At 38.8% G+C, this 24,821-nt stretch overlaps 1 protein-coding gene across 6 annotated transcripts in view; it reads left to right on the top strand.

Annotated features, from left to right (window-relative positions):
* The window catches only part of ssbp2a (single stranded DNA binding protein 2a), a 44,537-nt gene extending 20,882 nt beyond the window's left edge, over nt 1–23,655 (top strand). Inside the window, exons 2-16 of one of the 6 annotated variants that reach the window (XM_048189129.1) lie at nt 325–409; nt 545–613; nt 11,461–11,538; nt 18,040–18,096; nt 18,188–18,248; nt 18,528–18,595; nt 18,699–18,766; nt 18,897–18,945; nt 19,033–19,068; nt 19,182–19,236; nt 22,131–22,201; nt 22,279–22,357; nt 22,479–22,507; nt 22,616–22,714; nt 22,804–23,655. In XM_048189129.1, the coding sequence (XP_048045086.1) occupies nt 11,512–11,538; nt 18,040–18,096; nt 18,188–18,248; nt 18,528–18,595; nt 18,699–18,766; nt 18,897–18,945; nt 19,033–19,068; nt 19,182–19,236; nt 22,131–22,201; nt 22,279–22,357; nt 22,479–22,507; nt 22,616–22,714; nt 22,804–22,833 (729 nt within the window). In that variant the 5' untranslated portion in view covers nt 325–409; nt 545–613; nt 11,461–11,511 and the 3' untranslated portion in view covers nt 22,834–23,655. Of the gene's footprint in view, nt 1–324; nt 410–544; nt 614–11,460; nt 11,539–18,036; nt 18,097–18,187; nt 18,249–18,527; nt 18,596–18,698; nt 18,767–18,896; nt 18,946–19,032; nt 19,069–19,181; nt 19,237–22,130; nt 22,202–22,278; nt 22,358–22,478; nt 22,508–22,615; nt 22,715–22,803 lie in introns of all 6 variants that reach the window. The other 5 variants (XM_048189128.1, XM_048189125.1, XM_048189124.1 and 2 more) reach the window with 5 other exon arrangements.
* The last annotated feature ends 1,166 nt before the right edge of the window (nt 23,656–24,821 follow it).

Raw genomic sequence — 24,821 nt, 5'->3', positions numbered from 1 at the left:
AGATGCCAAGTTTCAAATACAAATCTTACTGACTCAAAAGTTTTGAATGGTACTGTAAATCACAGACATTCTCATCCAGATGGAATTAGCTGGAAAGTTAGCTGAACAGTATATGCTTTGTAATGTATACCAATGTTGTGCAAGAAAAACAGGCATATTTGATTCTGACAGGAAAAAAAATCTCAAGGTACATCTGTGAAACAAACTTTTCCTCAGGGGAAACTAGTCCCATCCAAATAGGGCTTTAATTAACTATGGATAGTCATTCATTCTCAGACTGCAGTATTAGTCTTTTTATATTATATTGTGCATCTTTTATCGCAGTGTTTTCTGGGACCTCTACTGTGCTGCTCCTGAGAGGAGAGAAACTTGTGAGCACTCAAGTGAAGCCAAAGCTTTTCATGACTATGTGAGTAAAAATACTTGTTCATTTACAATGAGGATAAACATGATTTTGTGCTGTAACCATGTTTTATTGGCTGCTGCTAACCACTAATAAACCAATTAATACATTTCACTGTTTTGTACTATAAACAAAAACCAGTAGGAATCCATTGACCTATAGAACAGCACAGAGTTACAGCTGGTCCCTGAGAAGCCTTGCAGGATAATTGTGAGTGAGTGTACAGCTCATAGAAGGAGAGGTAAGGTGAACAGGAGGGGAATGAAAAGCGGGAAGGATGATAAATTGGTGGTCCGTGCTGGAGGCATTAGCAATGATGTCATACATTTGTGGTCATCTTGGCTAGATGGAGGAGGACACCTTGACCTCTGTTCTGAAACAGAGAAATAGAGACAGCAATAGGGAAGAATATGAAGTGTGATTAGATTAAAGGCTTGTCTACAAGAAATAATGATCCATTTGGGTTATTTTAAAATCGTCATAATAGCCTCATTGTTCCTCTAATACCTTGATTAAAACCACATTGACTCCACCTACAAGTCAGGTGCCTGTTTATCTGCCACAAATTATATAGACCTCAGGACCACAATCACCAAGATTAACTGCTGACCAGCCACAGCTCATTACAGTAAAAGCCTCCACTTTTAGTTCATGTGTCAATCATTGCAAGTGCCACACTGATTCTCATTCATGCATGAAATTTTAAAGACATGTCGTTGAATCATAAAATCTGTTAAAGTGAGTTATGGCTACATTAGTCATATTTCCAGAGGTGTTTTCATCTTAAACACACACACACACATATATATAAATAATGATTATACAGTAATGATTTTACATAACACAAATTGTAATATTCTCACCTAATATACAAATCCAAAATGCAAAGTAACTAAATCCTGATGAATGATCCAGTGACTCAACCCGCATTGATTTCCATTGTTTAACTGCCATTTTTAGTGTGGAAATATTGTCTGCTACGCTGTAAGTGCTTTTCAAATTATTCTCTCCTGCCTAAACGAGCACATTCCATTTCCCTGGCAATCATAAACACACTCTATTTTTACCCACTCTCCCTCATTGTGTGTGGCCCCCCCAACAAAAAAAGAAAAAACAGCAGACAATGACTGGTACTTTTTTGTTGCCTTTCTGTCGTTTTACACAAATAGAATGAATCCTGAAAAACTGGAGATCAGTTTGATTTTTGTCAGTGTTATTTTTACCTAGTAGGTTTACACTTTGCATGCCCCTTTCCTTCAGTTGCTCCAACACTCAGCTTTCAGAGTCACCTGTCACCTGTCATTCTATTAGTTCCAATGAAAATAGTCTTACATCTTAGGTTTTCGAATAAATGACACACAATTTTATCATTGCATTACAAATCGTAAAACATAACATGAAGCTGAATCTTCAGTCTGGTGACTCTACTGGACTATTTTCAGTCTACTTTTTATTTTATTTTATGTCTCCTGTATTTCTTTCTATCATTGATATTCATCGTTGCCAGTGCTTAAATATATTTTAAGAGTCGGCATCATTTTTTACCCTTTAAATGAACAATCTTCTCAACTGAGTAAATCAAATCATTATACAACAGTTAGTGATAACTGTTTAGGCTAAGTGAACACAGTGAAGTAAACTACTAAACCGTGTTCTAATACTTACAACACATTCTGGTTAAACATTCATGCAACAGTTGTGTCCAGTCATGCAATCTCAGCCTGAATAGCAAATCATAAGTAACAGATCTGCTACACTGCTGAATATTGCTGTTGCTGTTGCTGCAGAACAAGTATGGACTTGCTACTGCGAATAGATACACAGACACACCGCTGTGAACATATAAGATATGCTGCTGCTGCATGAATAGACGTACATGAATCCCATAGCAGATCTAGGCAGATGTAGCTGGGGGAGGTGGAGGTATTCAGAGGAACTCTGAAAGTGCTGGACTAGCTTACAGCAAACAATGCACCAGGATCTAGAGTTTCATGACTCAACTAGCTATTTTTTACTGTCAACCTGGAAACTGAAAATACAAATTGGCAAATTACTTTTCCCATTTTGATTGGGATTGAATATACTAAAACATAAATTGTGGGATGTAGGGTGTTTTTTTTGTTTACTCTTTTCCCTTTAATTAACAAAGCTGTTGTATAGAATTGCAATATATTATACATCACAGTATCACACTGTGATGTTATTCCTGACAATCTATAGAGCTTTAGTAAATATAATGAAATTTGTAGATATGTAGGTTAGCTAAAACTACTAGCGATTTGATTATTCAGCACCATTTAATAAATCAGCAAATCCTGAGCAAATCCTGTGTCGAGTTCTGATAAGCTTTTCACATATTGTCTTTACATGCACATCCTTAATATTCCCTATTGATGTTCTCCTGTATGGCTTAGGGCTAGACTCATCTGCACTTTCATTTTCTTTGTGTTCGCACAGAGTAGAACACAAACAGCAGCAAATTAAACATGAGAGGAAGAGGGGAAGCACGACAGCATGAAATAGCTTATAATATTATGCAGCCTATTCAAGCATGTTAATGAAGATTTTCACCCCTGAATGGAGAGAGATATTTCACACAGTGTACCCACATTCAAGCTTGGATTATCGCTGCTACACTGAATAGTGCAGCCTACATTTGCTTTTTTTGATCTTTGTTTTTCTTAAATGTTTATCTCTTGCCAAAAAAACTGAGGTGCTCCGGATTTTGATTTTCACTTTAAAATGTGCGGTTCAGTGACTTTCATAATACATTGTTCTAATAAGATCTGACAAGCATGGCTTAGTGGTCTTTTTTTTTCTTCTATGTTTTGAAGATATTTAACACATTTTAGTTTGACAGAAATGAGGTTAGCACTTCTTATGGATAATGATGATAATGATAACAATAATAATAATAATGTTATATTTTATATAATATTGTGACATTATTGCATGAAGTACTCAGTAAAACAATAAAAAAATAATAATATTTATTTACACAATATTATTTAACATTCCATAATATATCATCTTACATTATCAAGATAGGCCTATGTTGAATAATAATATACGTTCCTAGTCTGATTTATGTTTTTATTTATATTATGATGCTGATTAACAATTAACTGTCGCCTCCTTAATAAAATATATATTTTACAAAATAATTTGGACTCTAAAATTGCTAACCAAATCTGAAGTTGATTGCACAAAAATTGAGCCCGCTAAGGCCCAGTTTCACAGACCTGGCTTGGATTAAGCCAGGATTAGGCCTTAGTTCAATTAGGGCATTTAAGTAGCTTTTATAAACGTACCTTAGAAGGAAAAAAACATTACTGGTGTGCATCTTGAGACAAAACAATGGCACTGACATATTTTAAGATATGTCAGTGCAAGTTTCTTTCAGTTAAGTCAGCTCAAACATGCATTTTATTCAAGGACTAGGCTTAAATTTACAATTACGCCAAGATTTACTCACCCTCAAGCCATCCTATATGTATATGACCTTCTTCTTTCTGATGAACACAATCAGAGTTATGTTAAAGGTCCCGTTCTTCGTGATCCCATGTTTCAAACTTTAGTTAGTGTGTAATGTTGTTGTTAGAGTATAAATAAAATCTGTAAAATTTTAAAGCTTAAAGTTCAATGCCAAGCGAGATATTTTATTTAACAGAAGTCGCCTACATCGAACGGCCAGTTTGGACTACATCCCTCTACTTCCTTCTTTAATGACGTCACTAAAACAGTTTTTTGACTAACCTCCGCCCACAGGAATACACAAGAGTTGCGTTTGTAGAGTGTGTTTGTTGCCATGTCGTCAAAACGCTGTTATTTTCATCCCGCAGTCCAGTCACCGGGTCTGATTCCGGCTCAAATTGATAGGGTAAAATTAAAGACATGTTTACAATAACACTGAACGCGTGCATCTCCACGTTATGGTAAGAGGCGTGACCTTTCCGGGCAAGGTTCGCTAAGCTGCTGTCGAATCACAACACAGGAACCGCTGGCACAATCAGAACTCGTTACGTATTTCTGAAGGAGGGACTTCATAGAACAAGGAAGTCATCAGCCCGTTTTTATGACAGTGGAAACAGCGGTATACAGATAAGTAAATTATGTGAAAAATACTGTGTTTTTTTCACGCGAAACATGAACACGTTATATTGCACACTATAAACACAATCAAAGCTTCAAAAAAACACGAAAAACGGGACCTTTAATAAATATCCTGACGCATCCAAGCTTTATAATAGGAGTGAACGGGGGGCTCCAGGGGGTTAATAAAGGCCTTATGAAGCGAAGCGATGCGTTTGTGTAAGAAAAATATCCATATTTAACTAGTTGTAAAGTAAAATATCCATTTTCAACTTAGGGAAAAAGCGTAACTGACTCTTCGTAAGTTGCATACGTTTTTCCGTAAGTTGAATATGGAAGGTGTAGGATGGAGCATAAGTGTTTTGAACTGTGAGAGGCGTTACACTTTCTTCCTAAATTGAATAAGGAAGGCTTGAAGGTGAGTAATTTTCATTTTAAAGTGAACTAATCCTTTAAGCCTTGTCTGTGAAACCAGGGGTAAATGTTTTTACCAAAAAGCAATATGCAATTTCAAAACAGTTTTTACAGGATGAATTTTGAGCTTTCGAATTAAGCTTTCAATTGATACCTAATTTATAACAAAATATGTGATGGGAAAAAGGAAATAAAAAGAAATCCAAGTGCTCCGGAACACTGAAAATTAACAGGCTATTTCTGCAAACAAACAAACAAATAAATAAAACCTTTTACATGTTTACCATATGTCTTATTGCTATTACTTATTGTTTGGGCCAGTGTGAAAGGTAATTGGCATGATGGGGAGAATCCTTGAGTATTTAATCTCAATATGGTCTGATGCGCAAAATGAGCCACGGTACTTTTACACACAACTGAATTCGTATGCACAAACAGATGCACACACATATTCTCAGAGGTTCCTGTATTGTCTGTCTGGCTGTGTTCCAGAGGCCTAGAGGTGGACTCAGGGAGGAGTGAGTTAGCAGCTGGGCAGGGTGTTTATTGCGGGTTAACTGAAAACACTGTTGTCCTGAAGTAACCCCCTTACACACACAGAAGCAAACAAACCGGTTGGTTAAAGTCTGCCATCTGTAAAGCAGAGAATGTTTCCAGCAGAGAGAGACAGCAGGAGAGGAGATGTGGTGAGGATGACCTCATCACTGCATTAGATTAGACTGCAGACATTATGGGAAAGGTTGTCTGGTGGGTATAGGACTGCATCATTACCCAGGAGGCTTCTGGCTCCATCCTTAACACACAACGAGTGTTTTAAGTTACCGTTCTAATGTTGTGCCTTAAGGGGTCGTTTTAACAATTGCAAAACTCAGGGCAGTGGAATGTGAAAAACGCATTTTTAAAATAGGTGTAAAACGGAAGTTGGGATGATCTTTTCCTCATATCCGAGAAAAACGGCTTCTTGAACAGGAAACAGGACTTGGTTTTGTTCTTTGGGAATTGATTGAATCGTTGTGGTTTGCTATTGTTGTGATCTCATGTGAGTACCGGATTGTCTTTCCCTCACGCTAGTAAAGACCTCATCAGAGAAGAGATATAATATATATAATAAGGCAAGAGGGAGGAGAATTTTGATGAAAGATTATGAGGGCACAGTTGATTTCATGGTGACGTTAATGGCTGAACTTATTTTAACTTGAGCTCCACAATTTTAGAACAGCATATCATGTGTTAGACGTAAGACACAATATGATAGACACAAGGTTGCCAGTTACTTTGTTGTTGCTCCAACTATTAAAATTGTTCCAAACAAAGCCACAGCCGAATCAACCGTTGAGCCTCCAAGCAACAGGTGTAGCATTCCTGAATAAATCAGTGTTGTTGAACGAATTGGTAGAGTGAAAGATTCAATGGCTCACTCATAAAGACAGTTGGTGGCTGTGTCCGAAATCACACACTCTCTTGAGTATGTACTTATTTTGAATAAGTAATTACTTAACAACTGTTAAAAAAGTATGCTCAATATGTAAAAGTACATTCTATTATGAATGTGTGTTGTATGAATGTAATCTGGATGCGCTACATAAGCCATGTTGTGATTATCATGTGACCTACCAGCTTCAGTTGCATCGCTTCACTGCCATTTATAAATCCTCCCCTGTGGCCTCATGGGATAGTAAAGAGTCCATTGTATGCACACTTCAGAATCTTCAGGTACTTTTTGGCCACTCTTTTATGAGTTCTGTGAATTCAGACATACTTCTTTTGTCACATACTGTTATTCACCTACAAACCCGATTCCAAAAAAGTTGGAACACTGTACAAATTGTGAATAAAAAAGGAATGCAATAATTTACAAATCTCATAAACTTATATTATATTCACAATAGAATATAGATAACACATCAAAGAGTTGAAAGTGAGACATTTTGAAATGTCATGCCAAATATTGGCTCATTTTGGATTTCATGAGAGCTACACATTCCAAAAAAGTTGGGACAGGTAGCAATAAGAGGCCGGAAAAGTTAAATGTACATATAAGGAACAGCTGTAGGACCAATTTGCAACTTATTAGGTCAATTGGCAACATGATTGGGTATAAAAAGAGCCTCTCAGAGTGGAAGTGTCTCTCAGAAGTCAAGATGGGCAAAGGATCACCAATTCCCCCAATGCTGCGGCGAAAAATAGTGGAGCAATATCAGAAAGGAGTTTCTCAGAGAAAAATTGCAAAGAGTTTTAAGTTATCATCGTCTGCAGTGCATAATATCATCCAAAGATTCAGAGAATCTGGAACAATCTCTGTGCGTAAGGGTCAAGGCCGGAAAACCATACTGGATGCCCGTGATCTTCAGGCCCTTAGACGGCACTGCATCACATACAGGAATGCTACTGTAATGAAAATCACAACATGGGCTCAGGAATACTTCCAGAAAACGGTGAACACAATCCACCGTGCCATTCGCCATTGCCGGCTAAAACTCTATGGGCCCTATTTTAACGATCTACGATCTAACGATCAATGCGCCGGCAATGTGCCTGAACACACCTCTTTTTTAGACCAGCACACCCATGGGCGCACTAACTGGTGCAAATGCATTTACTAATTTAAGGATGTGGCGCTGAACGGGAAAACACGAACGGCACCGGACGCAAACTAGCAAATACACTTGCGCTGCGCCTTGCGTCGCATTGCACCGGGTGTATTATAGGGCCCTATAGGTCAAAAAAGAAGCCATATCTAAATATGATCCAGAAACGCAGGCGTTTTCTCTGGGCCAAGGCTCATTTAAAATGGACTGTGGCAAAGTGGAAAACTGTTCTGTGGTCAGACAAATCAAAATTTGAAGTTCTTTTTTGGAAAACTGGGACACCATGTCATCCGGACTAAAGAGGACAAGGACAACCCAAGTTGTTATCAGCACTCAGTTCAAAAGCCTGCATCTCTGATGGTATGGGGTTGCATGAGTGCGTGTGGCATGGGCAGCTTACACATCTGGAAAGGCACCATCAATGCTGAAAGGTATATCCAAGTTCTAGAACAACATATGGTCCCATCCAGATGTCGTCTCTTTAGGAAAGACCTTGCATTTTCCAACATGATAATGCCAGACCACATACTGCATCAATTATAACATCATGGCTGCGTAGAAGGAGGATCTGGGTACTGAAATGGCCAGCCTGCAGTCCAGATCTTTCACCCATAGAAAACATTTAGCGCATCATAAAGAGGAAGATGCGACAAAGAAGACCTAAGACAGTTGAGCAACTAGAAGCCTGTATTAGACAAGAATGGGACAACATTCCTATTCCTAAACTTGAGCAACTTGTCTCCTCAGTCCCCAGACGTTTGTAGACTGTTATAAAAAGAAGAGGGGATGCCACACAGTGGTAAACATGGCCTTGTCCCAACTTTTTTGAGATGTTTTGATGCCATGAAATTTAAAATCAACTTATTTTTCCCTTAAAATGATACATTTTCTCAGTTTAAACATGTGATATGTCATCTATGTTGTATTCTGAATAAAATATTGAAATTTGAAACTTCCACATCATTGCATTCTGTTTTTATTCACAATTTGTACAGTGTCCCAACTTTTTTGGAATCGGGTTTGTACTATATAGTATGGAAGTATGCGATTTTGGATGTAGCTACCTATTTAGTTACTGAATGAATCAGAGATTTTGATCAAATTGGTTGAATAAATGACCCAATGAGTAGCTTATAAAGACAGTCACTTATCACCACCTACTGGCATAACAATGTAAACTGCAGAAGGAGTCACTGAAAACCTCCACCACTATTCACTACAGAATACACTACAATACATAAAATGGCCCAACCAGCGAAAGTCCCATATTCTATTTAGGACAGGATGGAAATTAGACATGTATTTTCTACACTATAAATCCACATTCATTTGTTATTGTTTTGGAGCAAAAATTTTCTCCATTTCCATTGGCTTTCAACAGGAAGTGTCTAATGGCATGAAGGGATAAATGGATGAAGGGAGTGAGAGAAAGATTAATAGAGGACTAGAGTCTTCCTTCCTGTCTGTATCATTGATATATTTCCTGTTGTTATATTGGACTGTCTGTATTCCCAGCTGGCTTTAAAGTCTACTCTTCCCATCCTATACACATGGCTCAGGTTCAGCTGTCACTATAGTGTATCTCTGTTGTCTCTCAATGGAGCTTATGTAACAAGTCGCATGCCTAAAAGAACAGATGTGATAATGAGAGCAAAAGAGGTCATATAGTGAACTGGCATTGTTATTAGGTTAAATTTCATTTCCTTCATTCTAAATGTTACTTTATTTTGGATGAATTTTAGAGTGTGAATCTGATGTTTTTGTATTTCAATGGATTTCAATATCTCAATCTCAAGTTAACTTTGGATTGTTTGTTAGTTACATGTACGACACCCTTTGTTTTGTTTCATTGTTGAATTCCAGTTTTGCTTTACCCCTTTCATCCTTCATGAAAGAGTTCTTACAACCTGGATCAAACTTTTTTGTTTCTCTAATTTGAGCTGAATAGATTTTTTTCTCTGAGTGTGAGGACTAGGGATGTTGTCCTGATACAGCTGATGAGAAAGTCTAGACAAGGGGACTTGCCATTCTACCCACGTTTCTCTAATGAGTAGAGAAATGAGTCTCTCTACCCAGCCAGCCACTGGAGGAATCTCTCTGATACACACACACACACACACACACACTGCCTCCTTATTGCAGACAGAAGGAGCAAATCTAATAAATATGGAAATATATGAACTTAAGAGACAGAGAGCTACTGCAGGCTTAAACCTTAAGAATCTGGTCATGTATATACTATAGTAAAGCTGTTTCTTTACGAAGTAAGAAAGGAAACACTCATAGATTTAGGGTAAATCAATTTAGGATAAATAATTTCCATTGCACTTGTATAGTATACATTTTAGACAACTGCAACTTGTCATGTCTGGACTTCTGAGTAACAAGGATAAGATTTACATTTGTGTAGATTTGGTGGAATGACTGTTCCCAAAATGTGTCTGTGTGAATATCAAGAAAACATGTCTGGTGCATATTTCATCTCAAAATTAAAAACATAAGAAAAAATATTAATTGTTTCACAACAATTAAGCACTTTTTACCCCCAAATTCGTATTACTATATGGATGCTGTAATTTTGTTTTTTCCTAATTCTCAATTGTTCTCAATGATTCTCATAAGAAGGCATTTTTAATGTACAGTAATTATTTTTAACTAAAACAAGCATAAAGGCAGTTTAAAAATACTACTATCATATAAAGATACTTTTCAGTGTAAATAATATTCCCCCCCCCCAAAAAAAAATTCTTTTGGTTTTGGGGATGAAATCTAGTATGACCCAGATAAATTCTTGGTCATTTTCATCCTACTGTAATCACTGCTGGGCACACAGTAGAGTAGAGGTGTGACTGGAGGGCATCCAGACTGCCATCTTTTATCACCAGGGTTCATGGCACCTGATTTGGTATGGTGAGGTAACTGCCATCAGTGTATGTGGGGGCTAACAGGGGAAAGCAGTTGTTTCTGTTCCATTTCCAGTGAGTAGAAAGCCTAAACCACCAGTGAAACTGTAGTACACCAACACTAGTGCTGTTAATTATTCAGTGGACAAAATGTGTTTGCCAGGAGGTGCAACTTCTCAGTGTCTATGTCTTCCCACTGTTTCATATTTCCTCCCATTGTTCAACCCTCAGGTTTGTGTGCACGCACATGTCATTGCTGGAACACGTGATGTCAGATGTGAGGTTTTAAAACTACAGGTTAAAAGCATAGCTCATCCAAAAATTAAAAAAAAAAAAAAAAAAAAAAAATCTATCATAATTTACTCACCCTCATGTCATTCCAAACCTGTATGACTTTTTTGCTTGTGGAACACAAAAGATGTTTTGAAGAATGTTGGTAACTAAACAGTTTAGGTTCCCTGACTTCTGCTGTATTTTTTTGTACATAGAATGGAAGTCAAGGGGAACCGAAACTGTGTAGTTACCAACATTCTTCAAAGTATCCTTTTTTTTGTGTGTGTGTTCCACAGAAGAAAAAGTCATACAAGTTTGGAATGACATGAGGGTGAGTAAATCATGACTGAATTTTCATTTTTGTGTGGACTGTCCCTTTAAGTGGTTAAATCTACGTGCTGATGGCTGCGTGCCTCTGCTGTGAGCAAAGCTCAAATAAAAATCTTACTTAGAAATACTTTATGCTAAATGTGGTCACAGTGTGCCTGCTTATTGTGTAGTGACTTTTGTATGTAATTTTGCAGTGTACAGTAACTTGTCTGGCCATAAGAAAAGAGCAGTAATTATTATACAGCACTGATGCTAAAAAAATCATTTTTTGTTTATTTCACTGGCTCTTCAAAATGTCCATTCATTTTCAGGTTATGTATACAGTATGTTTTTATCAAAGTGATATATTACATATGAAATCCTGCTCCTCTTCCTCCATTGTGTCCTTTATGTTTGGGTATTTCAACTGTGTGTGTGTGTGTGTGTGTGCGTGTGTGTGCGTGTGTGTGTCCTGTAGAGTGCAGCAGCAACACAGAGTCCAGTGATTGGAAGTCCTCCTGGAGACGGTATGCCTTTGCCCCCGGGATTTTTCCAGGTACACACACATAAATTAGAAGTATTGCACTTTATTCACACAGCTCACAAATCTGATTTGATAAACATTAGTGTTTTTTTTCCCTTTAACTTCATTATATTGAAATATTTTATTGATAAAAGTCATTGAATGACAGTTTTTTTTTATTGTCTAAAACAAGATTATACCACAACAAACAAAAACCATAAAAAAAATAAAAATAAAATAAAAAAAAATCTGATAATGTAGGTGTGAAAAACGTCTCAGGTTACGTATTTAACCATAGTTCCCTGAGAACCAGGGAACAAGATTCTGCACTGATTATGCAATGGGAACGTCACACGTGACCCGGTGTCTGAAAGCAAAACTATCCAACAACTCCAATCCCTATTGGCCAGTCACAGCCTATGACGTAATATGGCGCAACCCGGAAGTATAAAGGAGCGCCTGGAGAAACAGTCAGCATCTATTGTCTTGAGGGACTGTTCTGCAGGCAGGCAGCCCGAAGCATGGCAAGGAAACTCAGAGTCTCGTTCCCTGGTTCTCAGGGAACTATGGTTACATATGTAACCTGAGATGTTCCCTTTCGAAAGAGAACTTGCTCTGCATTGATTATGCAGTGGGGAACAATATACCCACGCCGCCATGCTTGAGGAGAGTGCATGCCAAATAATATGGCTAACAAACGTCAAGCAGTTTCGAAGAAACGCTTAGCAACTCACCCTCGGGTCACACCAGGCTGTCAGTGACAGCATTCCCTATGGCCAACAGCCCAAGCTGAGCCTCAAGAAGGCCTTCCGCAGAAGGCCTACCAAGGCCGCTAAAGGCATCTGGAACCAACTTTTCAGAAGAGAAAGTGGTCCCTTTTAGCGAATGTGGCCAGAGAACCAGGGGAACAAAGTCACCCCCAATGCCACCAGGGAAGCCGACCTGGCCTGTCATAGGACAAACTTAGTCTTGGCCAACCCTGTCTGAGTACAGAATCTCCATAACACATTCTTCATAGAAGAGAACAGGTAAGAGAAGACTGCAGAAAGGCAGGAGCAACTCAGACCCACGCATAGAGACGCATCCTGGAGAGCAGAACTCAGCTGAGTGCTATGAACCCTCGTATTGAGGGGAGTATAATCCGCTCATCCAAGGATATACTCAGCGCTTAATTAACACACTGAGGAGGCTGTGCGCTAAACACCTGTTCCTACAGGAGAGCACAAACCAGCCTAGGGCTGAATCTTAGGAGGAGGCCTGATTAAGGCCTACCACCATGATCAGCTTAGGGAGCTAAGCACTATTAGAAACATAACCCTAAAAGGGAAGTACAAAGCTCACCTAACAGGTAGACCATGCAAAGGGCACATACTCATGGAGGCCGAAGAGGGGCCTACAGCATGATAGTAGCTATATGTGAAACAGAAGTTTATTCAGAAATTGGCCTGGAGGGGACACTCTGAACACCTGTCTTGCTGGGGCAGACAGACAACTTCAATGGCAGCATAAGAGGCTGCAAAGTGCCCGCATGACAATCCACCTAACGCAGTGCAACGAGCAGTGTACTCGGTAAAAGCACCTTTTACTCTTTAAAGCAAGAAGAGTACAACGTACGCCAACATGTATTAAGGAAGGCCTGGATGGGCCTATAACCTTAACAGACACGTGGCATCAGCTCGTGGCAGTGTTTTAGGCACCAAGACCGATAAATAACCAACCATAGGAGGTTAGATTTATCACCTGGGCCTCTGGCCAACCAGAAGTGTATACAGATAATTCTCAGAGAGAAATATATATATAAACATATCATGCTCAGATGCTTCTTATGGTCAGACTGATGGCTGGGCCCATAGTGATTATTTCTGTCAGCCCGCTATTTCTATTTGATAGTAAAAGGATCTTTTAGGCTTAAAAGAGCCTTAGATTCCATCCTTTCATGTAAAAAAGGAGCATTAGGAGTCTTCGGTCTTTGAGCTGCAGGAGGGTCTATATTTTATGTATTTAAAATAAGACCTTATTTTCCTGTATAGTTTTCTGAGCATGTAGTCAGAAAATTAGGGTTTTTTTTGGGCAAACTGAAGTTGATAGGCTGGCTAGTATATATTGTGCAGGCCACAAAATGGCTGCCTCTTAGCCACCTGTTGTTTAGAGTAGCTTGAGTTAGCACTTGTCACTTCAATTATTATGTATGTTTAGGTCAGCCTTAATCGGCTGCCTGACATTGTTTGCTTGTGAGCTTCACTTTCTTTCTCTTATCCATGAGTGGCCCTGTAAGAAGGCCCGTAGCTTAGCGGCCAGGCTAAAGCTAGGTTAGGTGTGTTATTTACATATAACCCTATGTATACTTCCCTTGTCAGGTTGTATAGTTCCTAGTTCTGGCCTCCTCCCGAGGGAGTTGTTAGGCCATATGCCCATTATCCCCTTGTTTTGTAGATGCAATTGTTGAGTTTAACAGCTAGGTTGTAGACTGTTTTTAGACTTCCTGATGCTGTTATCTCAGGTGGTAGGCCCTTATCTTTGCATAGATAAATCATGCTGTGTATGCTAGGCCCCACTTTCTAGAACTTTTATGCTATGGAAAATGTGTTTTTTCCTCTGAGCCACTTGTTTTCTTCTATCAAGTTTGAGTTGACGTTGCTAGTGTACAGTTGCTAGACTCAGTACAGTTTTGAGAATCTGTATGGAGAAAATTATTTTCCTCTTTGGAAATAGCATATACATCAAAGCATTGTGTTCGCTTTGAAGTTCTAGACTTTTGCCCTACATTATATGTAAGCTTACTTATGCTGCCACAGGTTAGCACCTGTTCTCATAATAGCAGGCTTTTTCATGTAGCTGCTATTGGAGACATTAACAGCTATATTGCGTATAACTTTGATTGTAGGCTCTTATGGTTAATTAGCCTCCTTCTAGTTAGCAATTGTATTTCTAACAAGTGCTGTTAAGCTGGTCATAGTTTGCTCACATAGTTTACATTCACGAGCTGAAGCCACGTGTCATTGGAACGGTAGGCCCTCAACAGGCCTCCTTTCTAGTTATGTTGGCACAGTTTGTGTTCTATTCTGCAAGCAGGCTGAACGCCACTTGTTGCTGAGATTGTATGCCCCACAAGGCCTCCTTTTTTAGCTGACTTGTTAGCAGGATGCCTGGTAATCCAAGAACCCATACCACCATCGGTCCAATACCACCATCGGCCTCGCCCCACCTCTGTTGAGTAGGCCTTAAGCAGGCCTCTCGTGGAGTATGGCGGCGTAATATGCATTCCTTCTCTCAGTATTATGTGTGAAAGGTTTTCCACTGAATGCATGGCCGGTTGGTTGGTATGGTCCTGGATTGGCTGATGCCATGTGTTTACTAGGGTAGGCCCTAATAAGGCCTCCGTTTAGTTTACATGTTGGCACAGTTTGTGTTCATATGGACAAATGGGCTGAACGCCGCTCGTTGCTGAGATTGTAGGCCCCATAAGGCCTCCTTTTTAGCTGACATGCTGGCAGGATGCTTGTGAATCCATTACCACCATCGGCCACGCCCCACCTCTGTTGAGTAGGCCTTAAGCAGGCCTCTCGTGGAGAATGTGGCATAATATGCATTTCTTTTTAGAAGCTAAATCCTTGAATGCATGACCTGATGGTTGGTATGGTTATGGTAGCCACTTGCTGATGCCACGTGTTTACTAAGGTAGGCCTACCTCGGTCTCCGGTGTAACATGTGGAGTTCAGTTATGTACTCCTCTCGCTATGAGAGTAACAAGGTGCTTTTACCGAGTATTTCAAGTGGCTGGCCCCTCAGGTTGATTACGGTAGTGAAACCTTACTAAGGTTTGGTTTAACCTACATCTGCCTCCCTGAGTCTGATTCTACTCTAGTTGAGCTAAGAGCCACCTAGCGCCTAGGGTGGATCTTTTGTGCTCCTAGAAACGGCCACGAGACTTACACCGTGTGTCTTAAAGGTTGCCTTTTTTGAACACACTGGTGTTTGTTTGTGTATATTTCTCTTTGAGAATTATCTGTATACACTTTTGTTGGCCAGAGGCCCAAGTGATAAATTCAACCTCCTTTTGTCTGGTTGTTTATCGTCCTTGGTGCCTAAACACTGCCATGAGCTGATGCCACGTGTCTGTTGAGGTTATAGGCCCCTCCAGGCCTTCCTTAATACGTGTTGGCGTATGCTGTACTCCTCTTGCTTTAAAGAGTAAAAAGGTGTTTTTTACTGAGTACACTGCTCATTGGATTGTGTTAGGACCTGTCTCTACGCGGCCACTAGACTTACGCCATATGTTTCAGAGGTTGCTAGGCCCTATGGGCTGCCTTTTTGAACATACTGGTGTATGTTTGTGTGTGTATATATATATATATATATATATATATATATATATATATATATACACACACAGGAGGTGAAAGAAGAAGAGGAGAGGGTAGATATAAATCACCCTATATAGCTGGGGAATCGATTATAAATGTCACCCATCTCACTCTCGCTTCTTCCTCCTCCCGTCTGTCTGGGTTCAGATACAAATCTGGATGGCTAGGGGTTTTTCCATGCCCTCCTGATCTCAAACGTGGAGATCAGAAAGGAATGGAAAGTCATGGAAGCTGCTGCATTAATGGACAGAAAGGAACCGCTCGTGGCCCCTTTCTTAACGCGCTCTCACGGCAGTTGCAGCCCTCCGAGAGGCGCGTCCCAAACACACAGCAGCTCTGCACACACACAACAGCCAGAGGAGCGCTCGCGCCGGACGCGATGATGTCAAACACGAACGTCATCGTCATCGCCCCGGGGAAGCTGAGAGAGAGACAACTTTCTCAAACTTCCCAACGAGCTCATCTGCAAGCTCTATGATTGCAGCCACCGTTTTGCCTCAGCACAAATGGTGCTAGAATCATCAGGCACAGATGCAGACACCTCTTCCCTCGGAAAGAGTGCCAAAGGAGAACGGAGTGTCCCGATAGGGAGACGCTCACAGTAAAAAACAAAAAAACACACAGCCAGCGCCCTCAAGCACTGTCTATGCGCGCTCCTCTCCAGACAGAAAACGCCCAGAAAATGTGTATATCAAGTGTCAAACACTGGGACACGGATAAACACACTCTCTTGAACGTTTGTAAGGTCATATTTAGAATCCCTTACCGGAGTCGACATAGTCGCGATCAGACAGAACAGGACCGAAAGACGATGAGATGCTGACTGTTTCTCCAGGCGCTCCTTTATACTTCCGGGTCGCGCCATATTACTTCATAGGCTGTCGCCGGCCAATAGGGATTGGAGTTGTTGGATAGTTTTGCTTTCAGACACCGGGTCACGTGTGACGTTCCCATTGCGTAATCCCCATCCCTTTCAAAAGGGAACTGTATAAAAAAAAAACTATTTCTCTGTGATTGACAGTTGAACTGGGGAGACTGTGCTGAGTCAGGAGAGATTATGAATGAATGGGCAATTAAATTTTTATTCAGGCCAAGAAAACTATATGTGGATGTCTATAACAGCAAATTATAGAAAAATTTCCATACTTTGATTTTTTTTAATTGGAAAGAGAAGATGTGTGTCTTTTCAATTATTTGTTTAATTATCTATTATAATTTGTTATTTTTGAAGGAGGATTTTGAGCGCATAAACACTGGGCTGTGTGTATGTCAGTTAAAATGCACTAGAACATAAATTGATTAACTGTCAGCTGGCAGTCTGAGAGCTGCTGTCCTGCCTGAGGTGTATTGACAATCGCTCATTGATAGTCTTAAACTCTTAAAAGAGTTTGAATCCAGCCGTCAGCTCTAACAATCCTTACTTCAGTTCTCCTCTCAAACTCACTCAGTTTGATCAGTTTTACCTTAACCAACCTTCTGAGATATCTGCTTTAAACATCACATTTATAGCATGGTTCAGTATACATCTGTTGAAACAGCACTTGCCTTCACATATTGATGTTTGCAAGCCATTTGACATCCATTGTTTGATGTATTATGAGTAAAACAGGATATTTATTTATTGGGATTTTGGATTTAGTGATAAAAAATAGGTGCTATTTTCCAGAATGGAGTCAAACCTGACTGTGAGATTGGTAAAATAATGCCTACATAGCATTGTCTAATAGCCTGGTCAAACAAATTTTTTGATGAATCATTCATAAAAAGACCAAGAATATGCATTTAAAAAGCAAATAGGCTCGTTTTTGTTTCATGTTGACTTGGAAAGAGATTCTGTACAATCCCTCAGTAGACTTCTAATTGCATTACTGTAATCATGCTTTTGCTGTTTTACATTTAGGGGTGAATTGAAGCCACATACTGTATGATGATAATAAAGTTTAACCCAGACAGATTTGACATCAGCACTGAAGTTGAACATCTGTAAGACTTAATAACAAATTCAAAATAGAAATGCAGTGTTGCCATCTGGTGGTGTGATTTATGGTACCATTTGCTCTGGTTTTCCTGCTGGGTGAACCATGAAGGATTTGTGTTCAGTTTTTGAAAATGTATGTGTGATATAGACTGAATTGATCAATTGTTCCCTGTCCTTGTGTTTCCTCAGCAGTTTATGTCTCCTCGATACCCAGGTGGGCCCAGAGGCTCTCTCAGAATACCCAATCAGGTATTTTCACTCATATATTCTGCTTTTTGGGAACTAGTTTAATTCTGCGCATTATAATGACTGATACATCAATTTGATTCATTTTGAACAGGCTTTGGGGCCTGGGAACCAGCCTCTCCTACCCAGTGGGATGGATCCTACCAGACAGCCAGGTATTTAAAATAATAACAACCGTACGATCAAGCCAACACAGATATTTCTACTTCTTCCTTTGTGTGTTTATTTATGAAATACTTTGACTATTTTGATTGTGTGTGCAGCTATCGAATTGATCTTATTTTACCTTTATATCCATTCAACAATTGCCAGATTTCCTTCTATAATTATAGAAATTGTGAAAAGAGTTTGTAGATTCTATAAACAGCCATAATAATACATTAAACTATGGCATATATGAAGCAACCTCTTTGCTTCATTTGCCCATTTGTAAGGCCATCCCAGCATGAGTGGACCTATGCAGCGGATGACCCCTCGAGGAATGGTTCCTATTGGACCACAGGTGAGTTAACCATGGAAAATTAGGTGAAAGTGTGTAAGCATGTTACTGTGTTTACAAACTTGAATGAATTGTAATGTATCATATTGGGTAATTTATGTTCCAGAATTATGGTGGTGGGATGAGACCTCCCCTAAATGCCCTAATGGGACCCGGAATGCCTGGGATTAACATGTAATTTTATTCACTTCACAGTTCATCATCATCATCATCATCAAATACTTAATAACAATCATTAAGTCAGAATTCTACTACCCTATTGTACTACTGTATAAATTGTATATTTGTTTGCTATTGTGCAAAGGGGTCCTGCAGGAGGAAGACCATGGCCCAATCCTCCAAATAACAATTCGGTTAGTTCTCAACATGGCATGATAATTGATCAGAAGTCTTGTATCCTAAATAATATAAAAACCAGTACATTCTCTTTATCCCTTCAGATCCCTTATTCATCTGCGTCTCCAGGCAGTTATTCGGTAGGTAATGTAATGCTGTCTTATTAAGGTTTCTTTGGGACGGTACCTTGTCTTAGGTAACTTTGGGTAACACACTCTGGTCATTTGAATAAGCAGAATCAGTGTGTTTGCAGGGTCCCCCACCAGGAGGAGGCCCTCCCGGCACACCCATCATGCCCAGTCCTGCAGGTAATTTTTTTTTAAAAATCTTTTTCATCATAGTTTTTCCTTTGCTTTTTTCGTGTACAAACAACAACACTAGCTATGTTTCCATCACCCTGTTTTTTTTGCTCATTTTGAAGTATCGCTTCAGAAACTAGTTATGGAAATGCCACATTTTGTAATTCGCAAAAAGTTTTTACACTCACTTGAGGTGGTTTTTGAAAAGAGTTAATGCGAATAATGGGAGATGGAAACGCATTTGCCGATTCGCGAACATTAAACCCACGTGACTAATCAGCTGTTTCCGTTGATGGTGTTTTATTTACTGTTGGTTACCAATACCACCGTCATCCACTCGAACAACTTGATGGAAATGCACTTAATTCACATTTTGTGTTTTTTTGTGAACTTTGAAAAGATTCGCTTCATGTTTGGATAGAATCCCTGCTATTGTCTAAACAATACCCACTCACACAGATCCTCAAAAACAAAGGCTGTATTATTCATACCAGGCCAGTAGTTGGGGATGTCATTTTATAAAGAAACACTCCGTGCCTATAGAGGGTATGCAACGACGTCACTTTCCCACCGAAAACACGCTCCCTCAGCTGGACTGAGTGGCAAAAGAACCTGCTGCGTGACTGGATTTAATAGAGGAAACTGCGAAAACGCGACTAAAAATAACGAATTACACTAAAGGTTGGACTCAAAAGTGTTCCTTATAACATGTCAAATAAACCTAATCCATGGATATTGACATGCAGCCAGGAATCGTGTTTCCTGACATTTATATGTGCCTGATTTCGATGGCGGGGAAATACATAAAGCAAATCTGCCTGTGAATGCTTTATATATATATATACAATATGATATATATATATACAATATGATGATATAACATTGATATAAGTGATTACGTGGATTTAGACCTATATAAATATATATATATATATATATATATATATATATATATATATATATATATATATATATTTATATAGGTCTAAATCCACGTAATCACTTATATCAATGTTATATCATCATATTGTCCAGCCTTAAAACATATATAGTTTTATAGTATAGTTTTTGTCAGTGTTGTTTATTTAAAAACACCAAATTATGCAGAATATAAGATGGCAAATATTTAATTGATGAGTTGTCAACATAATGTATAACAATACAATATATACGGTATGATTTTACCTCAAAATCCAACAATTTGACACAAAATGATAACTGCAAATCCATGTTTCTCTGCTGGAGTCCAATTGTTTCTGTGAATTATTTGCAGTTTTTAAATATATATATATATATATATATATATATATATATATATATATTTGTACAGTCAATCAAAAAGCTCTTTCCCGTTTTGGAAGTGTTTTGTGCGTTTTTCGCGACATTCACGCTGAAACCAAACATTGCCGCTCAGTCTTTTGCCACTCAGTGGACGTGACCGCAGTCGTAACGGTCGACGGTGACGTCACGTGCATACCCTCTATAGACTAAACACTTAATATGCATGTATGCGCATGATGTCACCGTTTTCACAAATTCACATTTGTGACCCTGGACCACAAAACCCAGTCATAATTTTTTTTAAATTGATAAATAAGCTTTCCATTGATGTATGGTTTGTTAGAATAGGGCAATATTTGGCCGAGATACAACTATTTGACAATCTGGAATCTGAGGGTGCAAAAAAAAATAAAAAAATACTGAGAAAATCGCCTTTAAAGTTGTTCAAATGAAGTCCTTAGCAATGCATATCCACTCACAAAAATGCATTTTTTATATATTTATGGTAGGAAATTTACAAAATATCTTCATGGAACATGATCTTTACTTAATATCCTAATGATTTTTGGCATAAAAGAAAAATCGATAATTTTGACCGATACATTGTATTGTTGGCTATTGCTACAAATATCCCTGTGCGACTTATGACTGGTTTTGTGGTCCAGGGTCACATTTTTGTAGTTTACACAGAGACGATAATAACAGTATAGTTTTCAAAAATGTACACTTTTAAACCCGTTTTTAAAAGTTTGCGTTTTCAGGCCCCCAAAATGCTGTTGCCGTGTAAATGAATGGCCAAAACGAATATAATTTTTTTCGTTTTTAGTTGAAAACGGTGTTGTGTAAAACGGCCCCTAAAATTCCATCCACTTAGAGGATATCAAACATGTTTCATATTTTGAGCTGATTTTAAGAAACATATTGTTTTCATTTGTCATTTGTCTCCTAAGCCACGTTTCTGCTGGAGTTATTTTTTGGAATGACTTGAAAATCTGGTAGTGTGTGATCCTCATTCATTTAGTGTATGGTTCTCAGTTTTTTATCTATAACCATTTACAAAGTCGGCAACGTGTTTGATACATAGTGCTTTCAAAGTTTAGATTTTAAATGTCCAGCCTTTAGCAATATTTGCTAACAGCTTTGGAATCAGCTGAGGGTTAGTCAATATTCCTGTGAGTTGCTGCTATGATATTAGGCTTGTTCGACTTGATGCAGCGCCGCACAGAGCGATCGGCGGCTGACTTGAAGCAGTGCATGCTGGTAAGAAATTTTGTCCGACTTGAGACAGCTCCAAGGCCAAGAATAAGTAGCGAGCATCTCTGCGTGAAGCAAAAAGTGTCAGACTTCACGTCTCTGTTTTCAGCTCCGCCCCGACTGCACGCGGCTACTCTCGCCGATTGGTTGCATCCATCCTCAGCTGATGTTGAACACACCTGTTATGTAGTGTTTCACATCAGTCAACAAGGTTCCCTTTCAGTTAGCATTAGCACAAAAACTAGTAGCAGCCTATGTATATGCTAGACAGCAGGAAATGCACTTCATTGTTTACACATACCAAGTCAGTTCTTGTCTTTAGCTAATAAAGGAAAAAACTAATGTGTGATGTACAATATTGATTTTAGAGTCAAACAACTCGAGTGACAACATGTACACCATGATCAGCTCAGTCCCTCCAAATGGAAACAGACCAAATGTGAGTCTTTTTTTCTTTTTTAAATAAAGAAGAACATATGAAGTTATATTGTTTTCTTATGGTATGTTTCCTTTCAGTTTCCTTTAGGTTCAGGTGCTGATGGCCCAATAGGCAGCATGGCAGGCATGGAGCCTCATCATATAAATGGTTCATTAGGTAGGACAGATTTAACTGCCTCAGCACAACGCCAATGTATATATATATTTTCCATCCATTTGCACATTCTCGCCTTTCAGTGAATACTTAAAAGTCTTTTCCTTTTCCCTCCATTCAACAGGATCTGGTGACATTGAAAGCCTCCCAAAGGTATGGGACATTTCTGTACTGTTTTGAAAGATATTTAAACAGTGACGTACATTTCTCTGAAATTCGTTTGTGGCTGCTGTCCTTAAACTTCTTTTTCACATTCATCAGAGCTCACCAGGAAACCTCAGCATGAATAATCAGCCTGGCACACCAAGAGATGATGGAGAAATGAGTGGCAACTTCCTCAACCCATTTCAGAGTGAAAGTGTATGTATGCAGAAAGCTTTTTCCATAGGATCACTTGTGTTAAATACTGCAGCAGCTGTCATTCAAAATACCTTCTTGTCTTCTTGCAGTACTCTCCAAACATGACAATGAGTGTGTGAAAGGACAGCGCAGGAGTGAAACTACACGTTTTTACCATGTTAATTGACAGAATCTTCTCTCAACCGGCTCTTTGGTTTTGTACTTATTTAGTCTTTGGTGAGCTATCGTGAATTACAGTGAAGTCATCCTGCTCCAAATCTAAACAAACTCAAGCAAGCCATGAAAGGAAGCAGAAGACATTTTTTTGTCATTCCATGGTTAATGTCTGTGTCTTGTTTGGATTCACACAAGGCTGGACATCAATCATTTTTTTTAATTCTCAAATCTTTCCACTTATGTATCTTTTTCCTTTTTTATATATGTAATTTTTTTTTTCTGTTCTATGCAGCATAGCTGATACCAAGGAAGCCCTCGGTATCCCATACAAAGTTTCCCCGATGATAAGTCCCACTTTTAGATGCAGCATAATTTACTGTTACACACTGTTATGGTTGAACAGCAGATTTTTTGTTGTTGTTGTTGGAGTAATGGGTGCACATGTGGTGGTTTTCCTCAAGATTTTTCAAGGCATTCATTCAATATGTTGTTTTCACAAGTTTAAACAAGTTTTTTAGACTCAATGTCATGGATTTGACCAGACAACCACTATTGGCAAAATCACCTTGTAACAAACATTGTTTTGGCAAACCACAGTCTGGCTTCATTTCCGCTGGGCTGTGGAGTAAGACAAATGTACAGTATATCCCTAAAAGCAAAAGACTGAACTTACATTTTTAGGACTCACTTCAAGTGTTCTTGTCATGTTGGATTTGTTCTTGTAAATACAGCTATCTGTTAAGAATTTGGATATGCTGATATAAAAATCATTTTCACCATTTGTAGTATGTGTTTGTGTGTGTGACCTTTCTGGAAAACCTGCAGAGTCTACCATGAACATTTATATTGGTCTCTGCTGGTTTATGCTGGTGTTGATCTAAAACTACATTGTTTACTGATTAACTGGTCAACAGGGGTGCTCTTGCTGGGTAAACAATGAACAGGATTGTGATTAAGAAGTTTGGTGGAGACAAACCTATACACAAGTTAAAAGCACAAAATATGTTGGTGATCAGCTATTGGTAAACCTACACTTATGAGAGTCAGTGTATGTATTATAGGTACATTATCATCTCTGACAGCATTTGAAGCTGCTCAAGCTGCCATTTCCACCCTCTTCTTGGAAAGCGATGATGCATTCAAACATCCGGTAGTGTACTCCCTAGCCCTCTGTTGAAAACAGATGGATCATAAGATAATAACTATTTATTTCTTGGCCGGCAATTAAGTATTTAGTGAAGTCATTGAGGCCCATGAATGTGTCATGTTGATGCCCAAGCCAGCCAGCCCAAGTTTTTGATGAACGTGATAACGTGCATGAGGGGATGAACGGTTGGAAAAGAGATGGGGGGTATTCCAGAAAGCAGGTTATGTGACATACCTGGGTATGTTTAAGAGTAAGTAAGCGGATAACCTCAACTTTCGGTTCCAAAAACGGAGGTAACTTTTAGGGTATGTAAGTAACCATAGCAACTTGCTCTCTGAACATAACCTGCTCCGGAGCAGGTTATGTTCAAGGGTTAGTTAGCTTAAGAGGAATTTAGATGTGTGTTATATTATCAATATGGTTATATTAATGTATCTAAATTTGTTATATAGTCACAGTTATATACACAATGTTATATTATACAATATATAAATGTTTATTCAATTCTAATATATGAATTTTATTGTCATAGCACACATGGATCTACTTCTTAATCTTTATAACAGGACATTTTCTATGCTATAATTTCTATAATAAAATACATATCATATATGTGATATTTTATTAAATAATTAGCATCAAACAAACAATATTAAGATTAAAAATTATTGCACAACCACCCAATAGGTGGTGATGTGCACCAAGTAGGTTATGTAAATCGCCATTAAACAAAAGAAGAAGAATGAAGTAGAATGGCGCGCTTTTTCTTAGCGTCTGTTTCCATGGTGAATCATCGATTCGTCG

The sequence above is a fragment of the Megalobrama amblycephala genome, linkage group LG4 (assembly GCF_018812025.1).
Source record: "Megalobrama amblycephala isolate DHTTF-2021 linkage group LG4, ASM1881202v1, whole genome shotgun sequence".
Classification (NCBI taxonomy): domain Eukaryota; kingdom Metazoa; phylum Chordata; class Actinopteri; order Cypriniformes; family Xenocyprididae; genus Megalobrama; species Megalobrama amblycephala.
This window is presented reverse-complemented; position numbering and strand designations above follow the sequence as displayed.